The 21,377-nt window shown below is 37.4% G+C and overlaps 2 protein-coding genes across 2 annotated transcripts in view; one reads left to right on the top strand and one right to left on the bottom strand.

The window, feature by feature from the left end:
* Positions 1 to 8,506, top strand: part of BTC (betacellulin) — a 50,453-nt gene extending 41,947 nt beyond the window's left edge. Inside the window, exons 4-6 of the mRNA XM_050790964.1 lie at positions 2,841 to 2,987; positions 5,136 to 5,245; positions 6,597 to 8,506. Coding sequence (XP_050646921.1) covers positions 2,841 to 2,987; positions 5,136 to 5,244 — 256 coding nt within the window. The 3' untranslated portion in view covers position 5,245; positions 6,597 to 8,506. The remainder of the gene's footprint in view (positions 1 to 2,840; positions 2,988 to 5,135; positions 5,246 to 6,596) is intronic.
* The window catches only part of THAP6 (THAP domain containing 6), a 1,073,833-nt gene that overhangs the window by 772,837 nt on the left and 279,619 nt on the right, over positions 1 to 21,377 (bottom strand). The window lies entirely within an intron of this gene.

Below are 21,377 nucleotides of genomic sequence, written 5' to 3'. Positions count from 1 at the left end.
ACAACAGTTTCTAGTGGTTATTTCAGAATAGTGATCCCAACGCCCAATTTTGCAGTACCCTTAAGGATCATGAACATCTTTTAAAATTATTTCTGATTTTAAATAGTATAAGATGCTTATTAAATAAAAACCCACTTAATCACCGTTTAATAAAAAAAAAGTTAGAATCTGCTCTCTTTGCCTCTTCTCTTACATAAGAGATACACTCACTGAAAATAAACATCAGCTGATATGTTATTGGTTTGCTGAAGAGCATAAATATCATAAGAACCACTATAACCAGCTATGTTAAGGTTTGACCTTTTAGCATGGATTCATTGGGGTACAACTTACAGGAAGTACTGCTTAATGAGGAATTCAGTTAAAGCATTGTTAAGCCACCAATCCCACAGCATATAATTAGGAAAACATTCTAGAAGAGTAGAAAGTAATTGCCGTGCATTTTATGGGCAAAGCTATTGTTTACAAATATCACATTTAGTAAATTTGTTAGAGGAATGTTTAAGCTAGTTGGGAAAGATGATATTTGTAACATTTAATTCCAACCTTATAAAAACTCTGACAAATCTTTCTCCTATACATACAATTAAAAGTGATTCCCGGCCAGTTGGGTTGGCTCACACCTGTAATCCCAGCACTTTGGGAGGCCGACAGGGGCGGACCATGAGGTCAAGCAAACTATTGCAAGAACAGAAAACCAAACACCGCATGTTCTCACTCATAGGTGGGAACTGAACAATGAGATCACTTGGTCTCGGGAAGGGGAACATCACACACCAGGGCCTATTATGGGGAGGGGGGAGGGGGGAGGGATTGCATTGGGAGTTATACCTGATGTAAATGATGAGTAGATGGGTGCTGACGAGTTGATGGGTGCAGCACACCAACATGGCACAAGTATACATATGTAACAAACCTGCACGTTATGCACATGTACCCTAGAACTTAAAGTATGATAATAAAAAAAAAAAAGAAGAAGAACTAGAAAAAAAAAAGAGAGAGAGAGATTGAGACCATCCTGGCTAACATGGTGAAACTTTGTCTCTACTAAAAATACAAGAATTAGCTGGGCACAGTGGCACGTGGGGTTTCATCCCAGTTACTCTGGAGGCTGAGGCAGGAGAATCGCTTGAACCCATGAGGCGGAGGTTGCAGTGAACCGAAATCATGCCACTGCACTCCAGCCTGGTGACAGAGCGAGATACCATCTCAAAAAAAAAAAAAAAAAAAAAAAAAATTATTCTACCCCTCCCTAGTTTTAGTCTTATGTATGACAGATTTTTGATATCTCATGCAGGAAACAATTTTCTTTCATTCATCCTTGCGTCCTTTTATAGATGCCTTTAGGTGTCTTTTCTCCTTTGCTTGCATTATGCCTCACCTTTCGACTGATGGCTGTTACTGAGCTTGTTTTTTGTTTATTTGTTTTGAAGCACTGTCTCAGCTACAATATTGGCATTAAGGGATCTCTTCACTTGAGAAATACAGGCTTTGTGAGGATTGACTGCGTTGGCTTTTGTCGAGCATAAAGTATAGAACAGCCCAGCAGTAAATCCTTTCTTAAAGGAAAATGGGGGTGCACAGAAGTTTTCTAAGGAGAAGAATTTAATCTTTTTGACATTTAAATAATTATGTATAGGACCAAGTATCACTTTGTGTTTTGACTTCATTTGAAATATTCTTTTAAGGAAAATATTTATTAATATTTTCTATTACTATTTCCCTAATATTAATAAAGGAAGATGTTTATTAATACTAAGATACTGAGGTTACAACACATAATTTTGGTTAAAATGTCCCCAAACTTTTAATGTACCTTAATTCTCTGATGCAGTTCAGATAATTCTATGAGGAGTACTCAAATCACTGAGTTGTTAGCCCTGGGCGTTACTCAGACAAGCCCCAGCTTGGTCAAGTGGATACATAACTGTAATCTCAGATTTAGGACATCTGTTTATGTTAGATATATCCTAAGGCAGATTGATAGAAAGCTGAGAGAATGAGGGAAATGAAGAGAGATTGTTGATTTCTGGTCATTCCCTTGAAGAGGGCCATGGAAAAAAGGGAAGCCATTTAGAGGAGAGTGAAGAGAATGGTGAACAGATCTGCAAATGTGGTTTTAGGAATCAGATAAAGGAGCTAAAGGGAAAAGAACTATGTGTTTGTGGGGATGTAATGAAGGAGGCAGTGAATAGAAGAGTAATAGAAGGCATGACCTAATCTGTGATGCCTTCAAGCAGTAGAACTAGAATCAATGGATAGCACTTACAGTGGAGGAAGGAGGAAAGAAATTCTGTAGAAACAACATTTATAGAACATTCTCTCTATCTAACGTTTATGGAACATTGTGTTATGAACTTTCACCTGCGTTAGCACGTTTGATCATATAAAACCATACAATTTTTATATAATTTATAAGACAGCGTGAACACATCAAAACTATTTGCGTTATCCTGTGATGAAATGGGAAGTCCTGGGGATTTTTGAGTTCCTTGTCATGGAGGTATTTAAGCACTGGGAATGCTGTGGAGGAAATTTTATCCTCCTTTCTTTTTTGAATTCAGAGACTAAAATTTTAAAATACATTTTAGTTAATTGTCATCATCCTTGTGTATTTATATCAGACATATTAATAATGTCTAATGATCAAGTGGTGACAGGTTTTCAGCAAAGCAAAAAAATTGAAGTCACTAGTCGACAAAGTAGTATACCTTTTTTTAAAAAAGGAACTGTGTTCTTTATTAATTTCAAGTAATGAAAACTGTTAATCTCTTCAGAAAAGAAGTAGAGATTCTTAAGTCTTGCATCTTTTACTTCCTTGCCCTCTTCTTGTTTTATAGCTGTGATGAAGGCTACATTGGAGCAAGGTGTGAGAGAGTTGACTTGTTTTACCTAAAAGGAGACAGAGGACAGATTCTGGTGATTTGTTTGATAGCAGTTATGGTAGTTTTTATTATTTTGGTCATCGGCGTCTGCACATGCTGTCAGTAAGTATTTTTAAACTTAATTTTAAGTAAATCTGAGAAATAGTATTGCTCATAGTTTTTCTTCTTTTCTTCCTTCCTACATTCTCTTTTGCTTTTTCTTTGATTCAAATAAATCTACTTTTTGAGCTTTGCCATTGTTGATATAGAAGTACTCATAATAAAACACATAATACATGATTTTTATAATTTACTGAATATAATTGTTATAGTTTAAAATAAAATCTGTATAAATTTTCTAGTTAAAAAAGACAATCATTTAGTCTTAAAGCCTATATTTTATGTTTGTTAGTAGATTACATAAGACTTTTATTTTCTAAAACTGTACCATAACACAATAACATTGAAAGATAAAAACAAATTTTTTTTTTTGCTTTGCCACATTAAAATAATAAACTTTATGTGCAAACCACATTACTTTGTTTTTCCTTTTGCTTTCTATTATATATCAGAACTTTGAAAATCAGGAAACATCTTGTTTTTTCTCTGAGACAGAGCGGCTTTGCACAACTTTTATTTGTATGTATGTATGTATTTATTTATTTATTTATTTATTTTGTGACAGAGTCTCACTCTTTTGCCCAGGCTGGAGGGCAGTGGTGCGAACATAGCTCACTGCAGCCTCAAACTGCTGGGCTTAAGCGATCCTCACACCTCAGCTTCCTGAGTAGTAGGGAATACAAGTGTGTGCCACCACGTCAGGCTTTTTTTTTTTTTTTTTTGAGACTGGCTCTCACTATGTTGTCCAGGCTCGTCTTGAACTCCTAGCCACAAGTGATCCTCCTGCCTCAGCCTCTTGAGTAGCAGGATTACAGGTGTGAGCCGTGGTACCTGGTTCTGGGACAATTCTTAATTAAATTAGTTTCTTTCTGTAAACTTTATTTTTTATTTTTATTATTTTTTTGCAGAACAGGACTACCACCAAGTATCATACCAAAACAACAAAAAAAGTATCTTATTAAAGTGGTATCTTTTTGTCTTAAGAAACTTGCCCAGATTCCTAAACTCTTGGATCTACCCTTCACTGTGGACCATACATAAAGAGGGTGCTCTTTATGATTCCTTTCTTTGCAATGTGCTAGGGAAGAAAACACTACCGTAGAGGGAGTCTTTGATTATTTATTTATTTATTTATTTATTTGGAGACAGAGTCTTGCTCTGTTGCCCAGGCTGGAGTGCAATGGCTTGCTCTTGGCTCACTGCAACCTCTGCCTCCTGGGTTCAAGCAATTCTCCTACCTCAGCTTCCCGAGTAGCAATTACAGGTGTCCGCCACCACACCCAGCTAATTTATGTATTTTTAGTAGAGATGGGATTTCACCATGTACACCAGGCTGGTAACTCCTGACCTCAAGCTGATCTACCTACCTTGGCCTCCCAAAGTGCTGGGATTACAGGCATGAGCCACTGTCCCCAGCCAGAGTATTTAATTTTTGTCTCAGCTCCTCCATTATGTATCTTTGAGACTTTGGGCAAATTTCTCAACATCTTTGAACTTTTATTTTCTGTAAAACAAGAGTGTTAAACCAAATAATCTGTAAGATACTTTCTAACTATAAAATTGAAAGATATATTTTTATTTTACCTACTTAAGGTAGGAAGAAATACTATGCCAGGTTTGGGGCAGAGAATCAGTTGGGCAAAGCTGGGAAACAGCCTATTTTGTTATATCAACTTGGTGCTGTACTTTAGGAAAACAGGAATGCAGTCTGGAATATCTAACACATTTTTTAATGTATCTAGAAGCCTAGTTAATATATCCAAAGGCTACGTCACTCTTGTTTTCCTTATGCCTGTTTCCAATTTGTACTGTTTCTTGTACACCACATGTACACTATGTAACACTCATTAGTCTATTTTGTAAAATAACTTGGCCTGAAAAATTCTCTTCTGCTAACTAAACTCCATCAATATAAGTGACATATTCTTTCTGTTTTGATAACTATTTTCTACCCACACTGTTGCCTATTATACCTATCATCTGAACCTAGAGAAGGAGATGGGTTAAGAGAGAACCCTAAACATATATTTTTAAAAGAAACCTATGCATTTTTAACAGTCTGTAAATAAGATCATAGGATCTTTTGATGGATAATTTTGTGTTCACATGAACTACTAGGCCCATACTAATTTCTAACATGTATTTTCTAAGTCCTCTTCGGAAACGTCGTAAAAGAAAGAAGAAAGAAGAAGAAATGCAAACTCTGGGTAAAGATATAACTCCTATCAATGAAGATATTGAAGAGACAAATATTTCTTAATGTAAGTGAGATAAACTTGCTGATAGAAAACTATTCAGGTGACATTTAACTGGTGAGACTGGGCTTACTTGCATCTAATAAATCATTCACTAGAGTTTGCTTTTATTTAAAAACATCTAAAAATAAATTGTTTTTTTTCATAGAATCTGAAACCAAATAAAATACTTTCTCGTATCTTTTTCTGCATGTTACCACAGAGATAGGCATTCTAATACTGCATGGTTGTGGGGATATTTATATAATTTTTCTTTCTAAGTTTTGGGCATAGGAAAGAGGTATTCTAATATAGACACCTCACATTGAAAGGAAATAACAATAGCAATAATAACTACATATATTGAGCATTTACCACAATGCCAAGCACTGTTATAAGCTCTTTAAATATAACATCTGTAAGGATTGTGCAGGAATCACAAATATTCTCAGATGATCCAATAGAGAGATTTTAATGAAAGAACCATGGATCAAGGTTAAGGAAAAGTACATTGAGGCTCCCTGAGCTTGGGAATGGTTGGGAGCTGTTGCCCTTCCTATAGGAAGGGCCAAGGTAAATATTATCTTAGCATTCACAGGCATGTTGCAGGAGGGTCCCCTAGGCAGGAACTGTGGTTGTGGAGGGAATAGCCACTGTCAGATATAAACAAGGACAGAGGGAGGAAATAGGGAAAGAAGTATTCCAAAGTTTCTCTCCTTTTGCCTTCGGATCTTCAGCAGGTGCCTCCTACTAGTCAAACCCACCAGAAACCAGAGGGCAATGGAGCCCTGGTGATGGAATCTGAAGTGGTCAGTCTCCTGGAGACAGAGCAGGGCAGAGAAAGGCTCCAAGAAGGCACATGATGCATAACTAGCACAACAGAGCAGGATAGTTTGTAATAACATAAAATCCAACTCAAACTGGCATAAAGTGAAGGCAACGTATTGGCTCACATGAATGGCAGTCCAGAGGTAAGGTGGGCTTCACACTTGTCAAACCAGAGGCTCACACATAAGGAAACACATTATTTCTTTCTTTCTGCTCACTGTTCTGAGTTGGCTTTCATCCTTGGTCAGTTTCTTTTAGGTTATAAGGAAGGTCAGTAGCAATTAGACCTACAAGCTTCCTTGTTGACATCCAGTATGAGAGAGTAGTGTCTTTCCACAGCTCAGTTGTACAAAGCATCACTCCCAGACAATCCTAGCAGCTTAATGGGGTTGGTAAATGCTTGATGAAAATTATATGTGCTCCTAACTTATTCCAAAAACAACATTACTGAATTGAAAACAAAATCACTGGCTCTGGATTTTTAAATTATTATTATTATTGCATAGTCCATTTTTTTAAAGTGACGTGTTGTTATTTTCTTCATTCTCAGAGGCTATGAAGTTACCTTCAGGCTGGTGGCAAGCTGCAAAATGCCTTGCTCATTTGAAAATGGACAGAATGTGTCTCAGGAAAACAGCTAGTAGACATCAATTTTAAATAATGTATTTACTTTTTATTTGAAACTTTAGTTTGTGTTATTTTTTTAATAATAAGAACGTTAATTATATGATTATTGTCTAGTAATTCGAAAAACAGCAACTGGTTACGTAGCAACAACAGAAGGGAAATTTCAATAAACTTTCATTTAAGTATTGTCACCAGGATTACTAGTCAAACAAAAAAGAAAAGTAGAAAGGAGGTTAGGTCTTAGGAATTGAATTAATAATAAAGCTACCATTTATCAAGAATTTACCATGTGCTAATAAGTTTGAAATATATTATTTCATTTAATCCTTTCAGCAATCCATGAGATAGATATTATAATCCTCGTTTCCTACATATGGAAACAGGGCCAAAGAACTCAAGTCAAATAATCTAATCCAGATTCAGACAGTTGGAGATTGTTGGAGACAGAATAGAAATCAAGGTTTATCTAAATCAAAATCTGTGCTTTTAACCATCATTTTTGTTCATCTGAATCGGTGCAACCTAACTCAATAACATAACCCAAGGTTTTATACTGCATTGTGTTTTGGTATGATTGTGAGATGTCAAGGCCATCTTCCTACAGGCACACAGACTGAGAAATCCTGGCCTAGATTGCTGTTACCATCATGCTTTCTATAGAATTGACTTTTATTACATTTCTTTGCTCCTTTATAAGTTCTCAATGACGTGACTACATTTTTACATTATTAAAGCAAACAGATTGGCCCCATAACTAAGGAAATGAATAGAGATGGAAAAGTAAATGCTTGGCATTCCTTAAGCCCTGGGTAAGTGTTTATGCTCAATAAAACATAAATAATGTTACTGAAAGAGGCTGTTTATACGGGAGTAATGGTCAGGGACAACACTGGAGAGACCAGGTAGGGACTGGTTGTGACCATATCCTCATTTGCGTTCTTCTTGATGACAGCATATATGATTGCCCTCAGGTAAATTTTGATGCAGTAAATTCATGACCATAACATCTATTACTTGAGACCATCTTGCCAAGTGCTCCTTTACTCCATGGTATATTTAATAAACACTGCTTTAAACCTGGAAAAGCACAATCTACATTTAGTCAATAGTTCGTGGAATATTTAACTTTTTACATTGATTAGGTGGTTCACTTACAAAAATCAATGGAAGATGCCCCCCAAATTGTGTGTGTCAGCCAAGCAGCTTCTTTTTTAGAATCTTTGCAAATTTTACTTTGCAATGTAGATTCCATAGTGAAGTGGAGAATTCAGACAAATGCTGAAATCATATATCACCTTCTAGCATCCGTGGTGTTTTGAGTGAAGCTGGAGCTGTACTTATATGTAATACGGAAAGAGCTTCCCTATCAGTAAGAGCTAAGTCAAGCAACTGATAATTTTCAAAATCTATTTTTTCTCCTGATTTAATGATCATACTTGAAACACAATTATATCCAACTGATCCATGTTGTATATGCTTTATTTTCAAAAGCTCATTCATGCCCTCTCTCTTATGTAGTCTTCTTTGATACAAAAGGAGCTTGGAATAAATATCCATTAGAGTTTTTAAAAACACAAAACAATGCTCTAAATGTTTCTTTTTTCCTGGACTGAGTTTGGCTGACCAATAAAATCTCTCAAGCCATTTTGTTTTGATCCTAAAATGTCAATGGTGGCTCTCAAAATTTGGTAGATCTGGTATCAAGAAAGAATTTCAAAGATTTTTATATCTTTTCAAAATGTGTTTTATAGTTGCTTTGCATACACTAAATAACTTTGTTATGTAAACTGTCAATATTATCATGTAATAAAATAAATTTATTTTTAAAACAAAGTAAACGTGGTTACTTGGGAATTTTTTATTTTACCATGAATTACTAATGAAAATAAATTTGAACACTATTGCTTTTAAACACCTTATGCTTTGTAAACCCTATCCATTAATGTTCTTGAAATAATCCATCCTGACCATGTGTTTTCTTTAGGAACTAAAACATTTGGGAGTGTGTTTGACATCTATGGGACTGTCTTCCCAATACCCTGGCCATATTTTTGAACTCCACCTCCAGCTGCGTTTGATTGGTCTGAGGTGGGCACTTAATGAACTTGGGCCAATTAGAGTCATTCCCAGAGAAATTGGAAACTTGAACTGAAGTCAGTCTTCTTAAGGTTCTTGGGGTATAAAAATGTGCATTTTGAAGCTATTGGCAGTTACCTTTTGCTTCATGTGGAACAGAAGAACAAAGGAATCTGGTCAGCCTACAGCAAGTGAAGCTTTAAGCAAACGCTGAGTGAAAAACAGAGACAAGGCACAAATTTCCCGACAGAACGTGAGTCCTGGTTACAGGCATTCTAGAAGTTTAGCACAGTTGCTGTCTATGGGCGCCATGAGACATGTTAGTATCTTCATAATAAATTCTTCATTTGTCTTAAGCTAGTTCCGTTTGGGTTTCTGTAACCTGGAACCAAGATCCTGACCAACTCAGGTGCATCCTGAGATTGTGGACAATGGTTTCTTAAAGAGGAAATGACATCTTCTGTAAAACAAAATATCAAATTATTATTTTCAAATAGTTCCTTTTATCATATTAAACGAACATTTCCAGCAACAGCATTGTGTTTGCACCACACAGACATTCATGGGAGCGTGGAGAGGGAGCAGGGATTTCAGCAAGCATTGATTGGGCACCACTGTATTTCAGGTACTGTTTCACCCACTGTGACAAATGCTAAGGAGGAAAGACTCTTAGAAGTTTAGAGTTTCTAAGTAGGGGAAACAGCTACTCACTGAACATTTCAATGCAATTTGTTGCTCTGAGAGAAGCTCAAGGTATTAAGGAACAGAGAGGAATGTCACTTAGCCTTGCTTAGTAAGAATCAGGGAAAGCTCCTGTAGGAAATTACACCTGAACTGATGATTGGCTCTGAGAAATAAAGGCCTCAGTCCCAAATCTTTGGTAAGCTCAAATATTTCTTTTCTTTTTATTTTTCTTTTCTCTCCCTTTCTTTCTCTCTTTCTTTCTCTTTCTTTCTTTCTTTCTTTCTTTCTTTCTTTCTTTCTTTCTTTCTTTCTTTCTTTCTTTCTTTCTTTCTCTCTCTCTCTCTCTCTCTCTCTCTCTCTCTCTCTCTCTCTCTCTCTCTCTCTCTCTCTCTCATCTGTCTTCCTTTCTTTTTCTTTCAAGACAGAGTCTGGCTGTCACCCATGCTGGAGTGCAGTGGCACCATCATAGCCTCAACCTCCCAGGCCCGAGCAATCCTTCCACTCAGCCTCCCGAGAAGCTGGGACCACAGGCATGTACCACTATGCCTGGCTTTTTTTTTTTTTTTTTTTTTCCTTGAGACGGGGTCTTCCTATGTTGCATAGGCTGGTCTTGAACTCCTGGGCTTATCAAATATTTCTTAAGTCTTTGTCAAATTCTACCAAGTTCCTCTGAAAGCACCAGAAGTGGAGGGACCAGGAGGTGGTGCTTCAAGGGAACAAGTGAAGAGAAAGAATCAAGGCTTCATCCCTTGTTCCAGGCTGTCCTGGGTATAGCAGGGTAGAGCATGTGGGCGTGTGAGCTGTGAGAATAGATGTTTCTGGTCCCAATAATGCTATCTGATTAAGTGATTTCCTGACGTGGCAGGGAGAGATTTTTATAGTTTCCTACAGTTTGTCATTTAGGGCTTTCCCATTTTCCACTTTATTTTATTGCCCATGGTTTAAGCAAGTCACATTGAGAGTGGAGTAAAATGTTCCAGGTAACCTTATTTAGATAAGATCTTGTTTGTGCAATATTTTGTAAATGAAGTCCAGAACATATTTCAAAGCCCATGGCTTTAAGACCCAGCTATAGCTTTAACGAAATCTTCATTTGAGTATATTGTGGATGTACTTCGTTATGCCTAAACATATTGGGGCACTGCTATCGTTAATTAATTCACACAAAAATAATTATTAGGTTTCTACTAAATGCCAAGTACCTCAGGTGCTAGGGGGTATACCACTTGCATAAAACAATTTAAAAAACCCTCTGACCTCATGAAGCTTATCTTCTAGTGGATTTAATCTTTCATAGCATGGAATTTAAACAAAACTTATGCAAGAAGTTATCTTATACTGAGGACATTGACTCTAGACTTTAACTTAAACAAGAGTCTTAGAGCATAAAACTCAAGATGAACTCATGAAAGATCTCAGTACATCATAGGTTTGACAGGTTTTCCTTGACTGAATAATTTTCATATTTTAATAATGATTATGTAGAACAAAAAAAGTATAACTATGTTTTTGCTGTCAAATGTTTATTTTTGCTATGCTTGATTAATATTGGTGCTACATTTGGGCATCTGCTCTTCTGCAAAAGATCTTCTATGCTTCAAAGCATTTTTCTACAAAGGAACCTGTTCCCATGTGATCATCTTTGTTAACTAAATGTTAATGCCAGAACATAATGTGCAAATAGTGTACTCTTGCCTGTTTGCTAATGTTGTCGGAGCCTAGGAATGTGTATCTTATTGGAACTTCTATAAGCTCCTATATAAGCTTCTGTATATCTAATTGGAACTTCTATAAGCTCCTTATTCTTCCCCAGGATGTGTCAGCTATTAGCGTTTGAAGTAGTCTGAAATTTTATATGAGGAAACTGTATAAACTGTACAACTACAGAAACTGAGAAACTGTACTAGTGGTTATTTTCAAGAGCCGAATTACTGTTTTTGGAAATTTCAAAATGTGGACTTCAAGGTAGGTTTAATCAAAAATTATAGTCAGTAATTGTACTCAAATAGAAGTGTTAACAAAACATGTTTTTAAAGAACTTTCCTTTTATATTTTATTATTTTTATTTAAGTTTAAATTACAAGAAAAAATATGCAACAGAGCTACTCAAGGTTTGTTTTCTTTATTTTTTCTAACAAATTTATTAAAAACATGTCAAACGAAATTCTTCACAAACACAGAACTCTTTAGTGTTGCTTTCTCTAGCAAGTATAATTATTCTTCCAAGATATATGCAGAATAATAAAACATTCTGAAACTCTGTGAACCAAGCTAAATAATGATGTACAGTATTTTGGGCTTTAGTAACAAGTGACAGAAAAACTTGTATCTCTGACTTGTTCTCTAATACCATTTTTGAAATGCTACAGTATGTAAATTAATTAAAATAAACTTGTTGCTAGCACATTCTTTTTTAACACCCTAAGAACATTTCGTTTACTCAATGAACCAGAGCTAGCAATTCTAAAAAATCATTTACACAGTGTTTTGTGCTTGGTTGACTGCTGTTTTTTTTGTCTGTTTTACTTTTAAAGATAATCTGGTCTCAGGTATTGTATCACCATCCCTCTGCCTCCTAACTTTAACTGGACTTCAAAATATCTGAGCTCTTAGCTCAGCCAGTGCTCCTGATAATTCTGTAACTGCAATAGGGATAGGAGAAATTTGCTACTGAACTATCATAATACAAAAGTTATGAACATAGGATCTTTATTCAGACAGATGTGGGCTTCAATTCTAGGTCTGCCATTTACTGTGAGACCCTGGGCAAGTTATTTAACCTTACTAATGTTTTTGTCAGCAAAGTCAAAATAAATAAGAAATAAGGTGGGTTGAGAAACTTAAATGAGATAATGTCAGTAAAATGCTCAGCTCAGCACCTGGAATATTTTAAATATTCTCTAGATATGGGCTTACTGATGTTAATTATTATTACTGAGATTAATAATAATCACAGTGATAGTGATGATGATGATAATGATATTCTCTAATTACTCCTGTGGAAAACAAGAAATTATTTTCTGAAGTTGAGTCACTGCACTGATACATTGCAAAGTTTCTGTAGTTTTAAGAAATCACCATCCCTGTGGAAAAGAATGTCTTTCTATTCCTATTAGAACAAGTTATGTTTAGGTGAAGAATTCCAGCTCAGTGACTAGTCCTATGAAATTGCTTCATTTTTCTCTCTACATTCTTCCTTTCTTGCTTCCCAACTCCTTCCTTAAAAGCACCCAATGAGAAAAAATAAGGAATAATCACTCTAAGGCTATTGAAAATAACTGAAAGCCCAATAATTTTCAAAATTATGCTGAGACAGAGATATGATAGATATTTTTGAAGGTGGAGTTATACTCTGTACTACTTGTATGTTCAACATTAAGGGAGATTTTAAAAATAACTTGGGCAGGGACTGGGAATAACCTCTGCTATTTGTTACTCACAATTGACCTACATAGTAAGTATTACGATACCATCTTCTGGGTGATAAACCTTATGCTCAGGAAGCGTAAGTACCCTGCCAAGGATCATACTACTTGTAAATCATGCTCATCTGCCGCTTAACTTTGGAATCTCCATCTTGAGATGAAAGTACACTGAAATTATCTATCTTCTAGATGGAAAGAAAAAGAAACTTATTGTTCTGGACCCTGCCAATCAGCTAAATAAATGATTACTGAAACTATATATTTGACAAATCTTTAAAACATTTTAAATATTGAAAAACTGTACAAGAACAGAAGAATCTGAGAATTTTGTATCGGTCAGATTATTATTTTTGTATGTAAAGAATTAAACCTTTCAATCAGATTTAACAGGCTTAACAAATATGAGAAAAGAACATTCAGTACAGCATAGAGATTGAACAGTAGAGTTTGCACCCTCGCCAAGGGACGTCTTACTGAAGAGTAACACAACTTGATGGGATCAAAATATTTTTCTCAATCAACACATGATATGAAGAAGCTGACCTCTAGGAAAGTATCTGGATGTTCTTAAAGCTTTTGCAAATAGTAAAGTTTTATACAAATAGATGTAACTTAAAAAGTTTTATACAAATAGATGTAATTTTAAATATATGTTTCTTGATAATCAAAATTCACCCCATAGTGCTTGAGTCTCTTGAATTCAATGTCACTTCATTAATTTAGACCCCTCAGTCTGTAAGTTGTCACCACTAAGGCACTAACTAGGTAGGTGTTTACCTTCATGATAATTAAGATGTAGTAATCTTTAAAAACTCACGGGGGAGACATTATTGTTATAAACGTTTCCAATACATTGAAAGTTATACTTCAGCAGCAGCAGAGTCTTTTCAATTTTGGTGTGGTAATAAAATCACCTTACATGACATCTGTAACATGTTTAAAATCCAACTCATTATTTTTGTAAACTACCTTCAGGTTCTAATTTAATTATTTAAATATGACTGAACACTGGCAATGGGCAAGTACACAAAGGTGTTTTAAGTGCAGGGGGAGAGTTAAAGGAGATTAAGAGACAGTGCATTTTTTTTTTTTCCAAGTGGGAGAAAGACATATACACAAATAGCTATAATAAAAGGCCAAATGGTTCATTCATTCATCCAGTGAATATTTAGCATCTATTGTATGCATTGTGCAAAGTGCTAAAGGGAAAAAGATAAACGAGGCTTAGTTCATTCTGCCAAGTACTTTGTTCTCCATTAACGATGACAGTTTTATGTGAACAAACAATACTTCCTAGTATAGATTAGAGACTGAAGGGATTAGAGAACACTTCTCTGAAGAGGTGGTATATACCTAGACCTGAAAGAATAAATGGAATGTGATAGGCAAGTATAAGTGAGGAGACGTTCAAGTCTGGGTCAGTGTGGATAAAGAACAGAGGAATGTTCAATTAATTGAGAAGTGGTGAATACTGCTGGTATAAATCAGGTGCCTAAGACAGCCCAAGAAATTTCCTGATGCAATGTTCATACAGATAATGATGAATGTAACAAGTGCTCATTTTGTTATCCAAATGAGTGTCTGTTTCCACATACAGTGAATTTTGCCTATTGAACAAAATATTCTTTGGGACTTCTATGGACAGAGTAGGTGTGTATCATCAATTTCACAACATATGGAGCATACCGTGAATCATAGGCCTTATGTAAATTGATACTCAAGAATACAATTAGTTGTCAACAGTGTCACACCAAGCCATATTGGAGCCTGAAGCAAAAAGGAAAAAATATGTTCCTCTTAAATATACACATCAAAATATTCTCCTATATTTTGAACCAACTAAAAAATGTTAGTAAGCATTCTATAATCAGAAAATATGACTATGCATAAAGCCTTTCATTGTCCACCCTGTTCGCATACTTTTGTCAACCCTCATAAACCTTGGTATCTCACAAGCTTCTGGGGACCTGATAGCCACAGGCCAGGGAACTGCAGGCTGATTTTAAGCCCCTGAGATTCACAGGGGCATATGCTTAAAATGAGGCTGCCTGGCACCTGATATGTTCGCATTTCATAATAATGCAAGATTGTAAAATAAATAACTATTGCCTGCCTTTATCTACAAGTTTGATATTTTGTTCACTGTGAATCTTTAAAAATAATTTAGATTTTGTAGAAGATATCACATTGCATATTGTTTACTTTGATTCCTGAGTTTTTTTAAACCCTGAAATTTTGGGCCAGAGCAAGTGGGTACCTCACTCTTCATACTCTGATTCCAGCCCCGGTTGTTGACAAAAAGCAGCACGGGAGAGTAAAACTAGCAGGCTGTATATGCAGTTTTCCATAAACAAACAACGACAAACAAAATATCCATTAAAATCTAAAAAAATTAACGTTTCAATGATTCCCACACTCTAGAGATTTGGATTGGATTTTAGCGTAAACTCTAGTCCTTACTAGTGATATGAGTTCTAGTAAATAACATAAATTTACCCAGCCTCTGTTCCTTAATCTGTAACTTGATATAATATCCTCCCATGGGTTGGTTGCCAGGGTTTTTATGAGCTTCATGGGCGTGTGACCTGTGCAGCCCACAGGCTCTGTATAGGGATGACACTGTAATTGAAATTCTCAATAATTTTTGAACAAGATTCCTAGAATTTTCATCTAGTACTGGATCCCCCAAATTATGTAGCTGGGCCTGGCCATGGCAGAGTGCCTGAGATACACTGTGCACTCAGGAAACCCTAGTGGGACCAGCTGTATTGTGGTTGATTTGTGGACACATGTTTATGAATATTTTCCCTGTTCTCAGCACATGAGAACCTGGAGTTTAAAGAAATCATTGCATTAGTTATGGTCCTTGCCTTCTGTACAGGGAAACCACAATGGAATGGAAGGAGAAAATGGAGACACTGGTGAGTACCCTCTCCCTTCCCTGTTTCCTGGGTTCTTTCCTAATCAAAGCTCAAATTCCTTAGGTTCTTCTGGTGTCTCACAGGCTCAGTGGCTTTAGCCATACCTGTGTCAGGATGCCTATGTGTTTTCACGAAAGAGATGGCTTTGTCTTGGGGTCTGCTGGTTTTTTCCCTACCCACTCCCTAGGCAAACACGGAGGCCTTCGACTATACCCCTATTAAGTATCCGATCAAGCATATCTTGCCATTAGAGGGATTTATTCTCTTTATTAGTGAATTTTTAAGTCTATTTTTTGAAAACAAGTACCTTGGCATTATTATGTTAGGTAAGCATTCCGGCCTCCCATCCCCCTCCTCTTGAGTTATATTATAGATCATTTTATATTTAATAAAGGCCACCTTAGGAAAGCGAAAGTCAAGTCTTAATTGCATTCCGCTACACGGCTTTAGACAAAGTCCATCCCAGGAGGAAAGAGGAGATGGATCTTGTCTATTGTCTCAATCTATAAAACAGATGAGAAATTAATAGGTGAGAGAGCAGGGTGAAGACTTCCATTTGTAGAGAACAGCCATTACAAACAAGAACACATGGGTTTGTAAATGTATGGCACATTTGAAATGTGCTACATGGAATAGTGCTGCCAGATAAAAGAAAGACATCCAGTTAAATTTGAATTTCAGATAAAAAAAATTGCAGTGTAAGTATGTTCCAAATATTGCTGCTTATCTGGGCATCCTATATTTTTATTTGCTAAATCTGACAATCTCACGTGGAATGGTGGATTATGGGATGCAAAGGGGCATATGCTTAAAATGAGGCTGTCTGGCACCTGATATGTCTTGGCAAGTTTTCTTGCACTTTACTGAATGGGAAAGACAAGGTTTTGAGCAGGCTAGTGACATGATAAGATGCCTGGTTTAGGAAAAATAATTCTGCAGGCATTATAAAGGGTAAAATGAAAAGCTGAGAGATGCAAGGCAGGGGAAATTATAGGAGCTGGAATTGAGAGGTAGAAATGGAAAGGCTGTAATATGCTCAAGATGTTTTGGTCAGAGAATCAACATGATTTTGTGATATGTTGAATTTGGAGATGTGAGGAAGGCAAGACTCCTTGAGAAGACTGTTAGCTCCACCCTGGTGACCAGCAAGTTCTTGGTGTGATTATCTGAGATATGGATTACAGGAGGAGGAGCTGACTGGGAGTGGGCGCTTGGGTGCCATAGTAAAGAAAATGACTTTGGTTTAAAAAAAATAGATTTGAGTACACTGGGGACATCTCTGTAGAGACATCCAACAAGCAATTGGCAATGTAGCCCCGAAATTCTTGAAAAAGTCTTGATAAAGAAAAAAAAAAAAAAAACTATCTTGGGCAGGGAAAGATATAATAAAGAAATCACAACTTCAAGAAGAATTACCTGAGAATAGTGGAGATGGACTAATGGGACCAGATACTGAGGTCATGAGGAGAAGCTGAGAGGATTTGCAGTGTCTTGATGTGCAGAGTAATGTGAATGTGAAAATGGTGAGATAGGGGGTAATACCTAGATATACACCAAAAGAAAAAAAGCATCAGGATTTGACATTAGGTATGGTTGGAAATAAAGCAGAAAAGAAGGAGATATAGGTGCCCTTGAAGCTGTGGGCAACGGAAACTGGGACATAGAAAAGCCGCACTCATGACAGCAAGAACAAAGTAAGATGGAGCTGACTTTACACTGAGCATCCACTGAGTTTCAGCTTGCCTATGAAATGTCAAAGTTAAGATATCTTGCTAGTATAAATTATACATTTGGGTTGAAAATATAGACTTTGAAAAGGAGTGTAACTATGTTGAGTAAATGGTGTTTTGAAGGTGTGAATATACAATAGGAACCCTAACCATCAGAGGTGCTGTGTGAATGCCTGAAAAAAATGCCAATTTTTGTGTATGTTTTGATGTAAAAAATGCAGCTCACATTCTAAATTGGTTGTGCAGGAAAAAGAAGTTCAATAAATTAATTTAGTCCATTACTAATCAGTTTTTCTCTCCTGAATGCTCATCTGCTAGTAGGGGGAAAATGAAACCAATTAAATGTCCAATCTGGTTTAAATTTAGCCTATTTGAGAAATATGAAAAGTCCCTGTCAGCAATTTCCTAACTTGCCAGGAATCCAAAGCATGGGCTCTCAGAGAATCTGCATCTCCTATTTCTTTCACTACCGTGGTACGGAGGGGATGAGGAAAGGGCCTCATGTGGGTCTTCGGATTGTTATGGCAGGTATCCATTGTTTTTCAAGGACATGGTCCTTGGCCCACCTGACTGCTGTGCAGTTCTGTCGGCCTTGAATGCTGAACTCTGAGGTAAAGATATGATTCTAGAGAGCAGTGCATCCTGCCCTTGCTGACTTGACTTCTCTCATATCTCACTGGCTCTCAGATCATCCTTCATCCAGCCTCTGTCTATCACAGCCTCTGTGGTGTTTGCTCACTTTGCCATTTGGCCTTTTGTGGCAGGGCTGGCCACATGGCAGGGTGTTTAGCTCTCAACCTAACATCCATACCACATAAGAACTGAGGCATGCAGGGTAAGTATGCTTCCTTGTTGGCAATAGCTGACTGTTGTGACCAAGGGAGACTGGCACAGGGCTGTACGCTCAGTGAGGCAAAAGAAGAAGATGAAAATGTGGAATTAACTCCCTTCCCTGCCTCTTTCCAATACAGGCTCATGTGAATTTTTCTGTGAATTGAAAGTCTGTAGGTTTATCAGAATCTCGAAGTGATCACTTTCTCGAAGTGATCAGTTCTCAAAGTGATCAGTTATGCATTCAAGTGTTAAGGACCTCCATAGAGATAGAGGCAGAAAAGTGCAGGTAAACCTGGAAGGAAGAAAGAGGGGATGAAAGAGAAGGAAAGGCTGGAGTTGGGAATAGAACAAACAAAGTTCAATGTAAGGACAATCAAAGCAAAAAAGGAAGGAAATGAGCAGGACAAGGTGATCTGTGGTAGCACATGACACTGAAAAAAAGTTGGAGGTTTATACCAGTCAGAAGCAATGATCAGTTCTGTAGAAAATATGAAAATATTCAGTTTTCCATCAGTCTGCAGATGGTCCCACTTGGGGTAAAGTGTTAAAGAGTCAGTTCTCAATAGGTGCCTTAAAGTGTATGAACAAGTACATGCTTACTAGACTGATATAACTTAGAGAACTCCTCCGGGAGGAGGAGAAGGATTTAGGAGTGATAGCAGCCATAGTGGGACGAAGTGGTGAAAATGATGTAAGATTTGCGTATACTAACATGTTTTGTAAGTGCTTGGCTGCAAAGCCTGTGTAGGGATAGCTGACCAGTCAAGGGAACTGGGTATGTAATTTTGGACAGCCTTGTTGTTATAGACATCTTTGATGGCCAAACGAGAACCTCTCTGCATAATCATGTCAAACAGTATGATAGATAATGGTCCTCGTAGAGTTTAGAAAAGAAGACATTGGGTAGCAAGAATTTTTCAGTGTTTTTTCAGCACTGTCTATGTATCAGGCTTCTGATCTCTTCTGATGAGATTCTACCTGGTTGATCTGCGTTATTTGCTATACACATAAATTTATCACATTCTGTTCTGCATTTCCCTGGGCACTGCAGGGCAGAAACCTGGAACCCTATTTTTCAGAATCCTTTTCCTTATATAGTTCTAGATTAGAATCTTCTAATCTGCACAGTATTTGGAAGGTGGAAGAGAAGGTGCCATTCTGCAGCTGCAGTTGTAAGCTGATGTCTGAACAGATGGCAGCCATATGGTTTGCAGTGGTTCCCAGGTGTGTGCCTGAGAATCACATGCTTCTAGCTGTAGCTTTCCTGACCTTTGATTCCCTAGCTTTTCCAAAGGCTGCATAAGCCTCTAATGCCCTGCAGTACAACTCTTCTACGTGGAGACCTAAGGAGATTCTGTTTCCCTGATGGAATCCAGAGTGAAGCATTGGAGCAGTGTCGACCCTCAAAAATATTGACTTCCTTTTGCTTTAATAATCAGCAGTTAATAATTATTACTAATAATCTAATTATTATTATATTGTGGACACACTGATGCCAAGAAAGGCATATGCTAGTATCTTGGTTTGAATTCACCTAAAAGAAGGTTTTGAGATGAGTACTTGGAAGAAACTGTTTATTTAGGAACTAGTTCCATGATACACATGATGACATGAGGCAGGAATGGGGAAAATGAAGTGGAGAAGCCACTGAGGGTATGTTAATGAGATAATTACTTCTGTGGACAGCTGAGTTTAATCCCACTTGAGTCTACCTGAGGAAACGTTGAGATTGCCCCTAAGAAATATTGCAATAAGGCTGGTGTCAAGATGGAGTATTTATTCCCATACACCTGTTCCTCCATGGCTGAGGGTTACCCTTGGGGGTGACATTCAATCCCCTGCACCTACAGGGTCTCCTGCTCACAGGTAAAGAAATGCCCCTCTGTGTTGGAAAAGGCCCTCAGGCAGAGAGGTAGAGAAATGTGAGGTGGGGAAGGGGAGTTTCTGGGTTAGTGGCACTGACGTCCAGGCCCCTGTTGTACCATCGGCATATGGCTTCCCTACAGGTCAGCTTGCCTCTTCTACTTCTGTGCAGTGGCAGAAAAGGAAGTCAGAGTGCAGAAGGATGAGGGGGTGGAGAGAGGAGTGAGTGCAGACAAAACGCCCTAGGAGTGTGAAGGCAAGCACTGAAAATAGCAAGAATTTAGCTTAGGGGCCTCAGGCGAGCGCCACACACACTTGTGTTTATTCACTTCCATCTTCTCTCTCTTTTTCTCTCTCCTCCTCATCTTCTTCAAAATAATTTATGTTTCAGATAATGCATACAACAGAGCTTTAACTCAGTCACTTTTAAAGACTTTAGCCTAAGATTTCCCATAACATTAAACAAGATTCCTTCTTCTAAATGGCCTCTCTCTGGACTGCTTCTTCCCCGCATCCCCACCAGGCTGAGAGAAAGCAATCACTTGCCTTCAGCAAATACACATAAAACTGCTCAGAAAATATAGGTTGCCTTGGAAACCAAACCAAAAGAGAAGAGAAAGATAAGCACGAATATTAAGGATTTTTTAGGCCTTAATGACTTATTTTTCCCAAATTCGAATTTTCTTGGCCTATGAAAAAGTGAACCACAGTCCCCTTTCAGGCATATACCAGGTGAATCCTAAAGTCACTCCTAACCTCAGGTTCCTACACATTTTAATGCTTTCTCACCAGCCCTTCTATCTCTTTTTCTCCCTTCCATGAGATTATAACAGAGCCATTGTAAATAACCCCTGGTGGCACCTGAATTGATAGGAGTGCTGTGGTGGACAGCAGAAGAGTTTGGAGTTAGACAGACTTGGGTCTGACTCAGCTCTGCTGTGATATTTTTCTGTCAGCATTTGACACTGGCAACTTATTACACGGGGGCATCTTTTTTATTTATTTATTTAATTAATTTTTTTTTTTTTGAGATGGAGTCTCGCTCTGTCACCCAGGCTGGAGTGCAATGGCGTGATCTCGGCTCACTGCAACGTCCGCCTCCTGGGTTCAAGAGATTCTCCTGCCTCAGCCTCCCAAGTAGCTGGGATTACAGGTGCCTGTCACCACTCCC

Source organism: Macaca thibetana, chromosome 5 (genome assembly GCF_024542745.1).
Source record: "Macaca thibetana thibetana isolate TM-01 chromosome 5, ASM2454274v1, whole genome shotgun sequence".
Classification (NCBI taxonomy): Eukaryota; Metazoa; Chordata; class Mammalia; order Primates; family Cercopithecidae; genus Macaca; species Macaca thibetana.
Note: the sequence above shows the minus strand (reverse complement) of the source record. Positions and strands in the feature narration are given on the sequence as shown.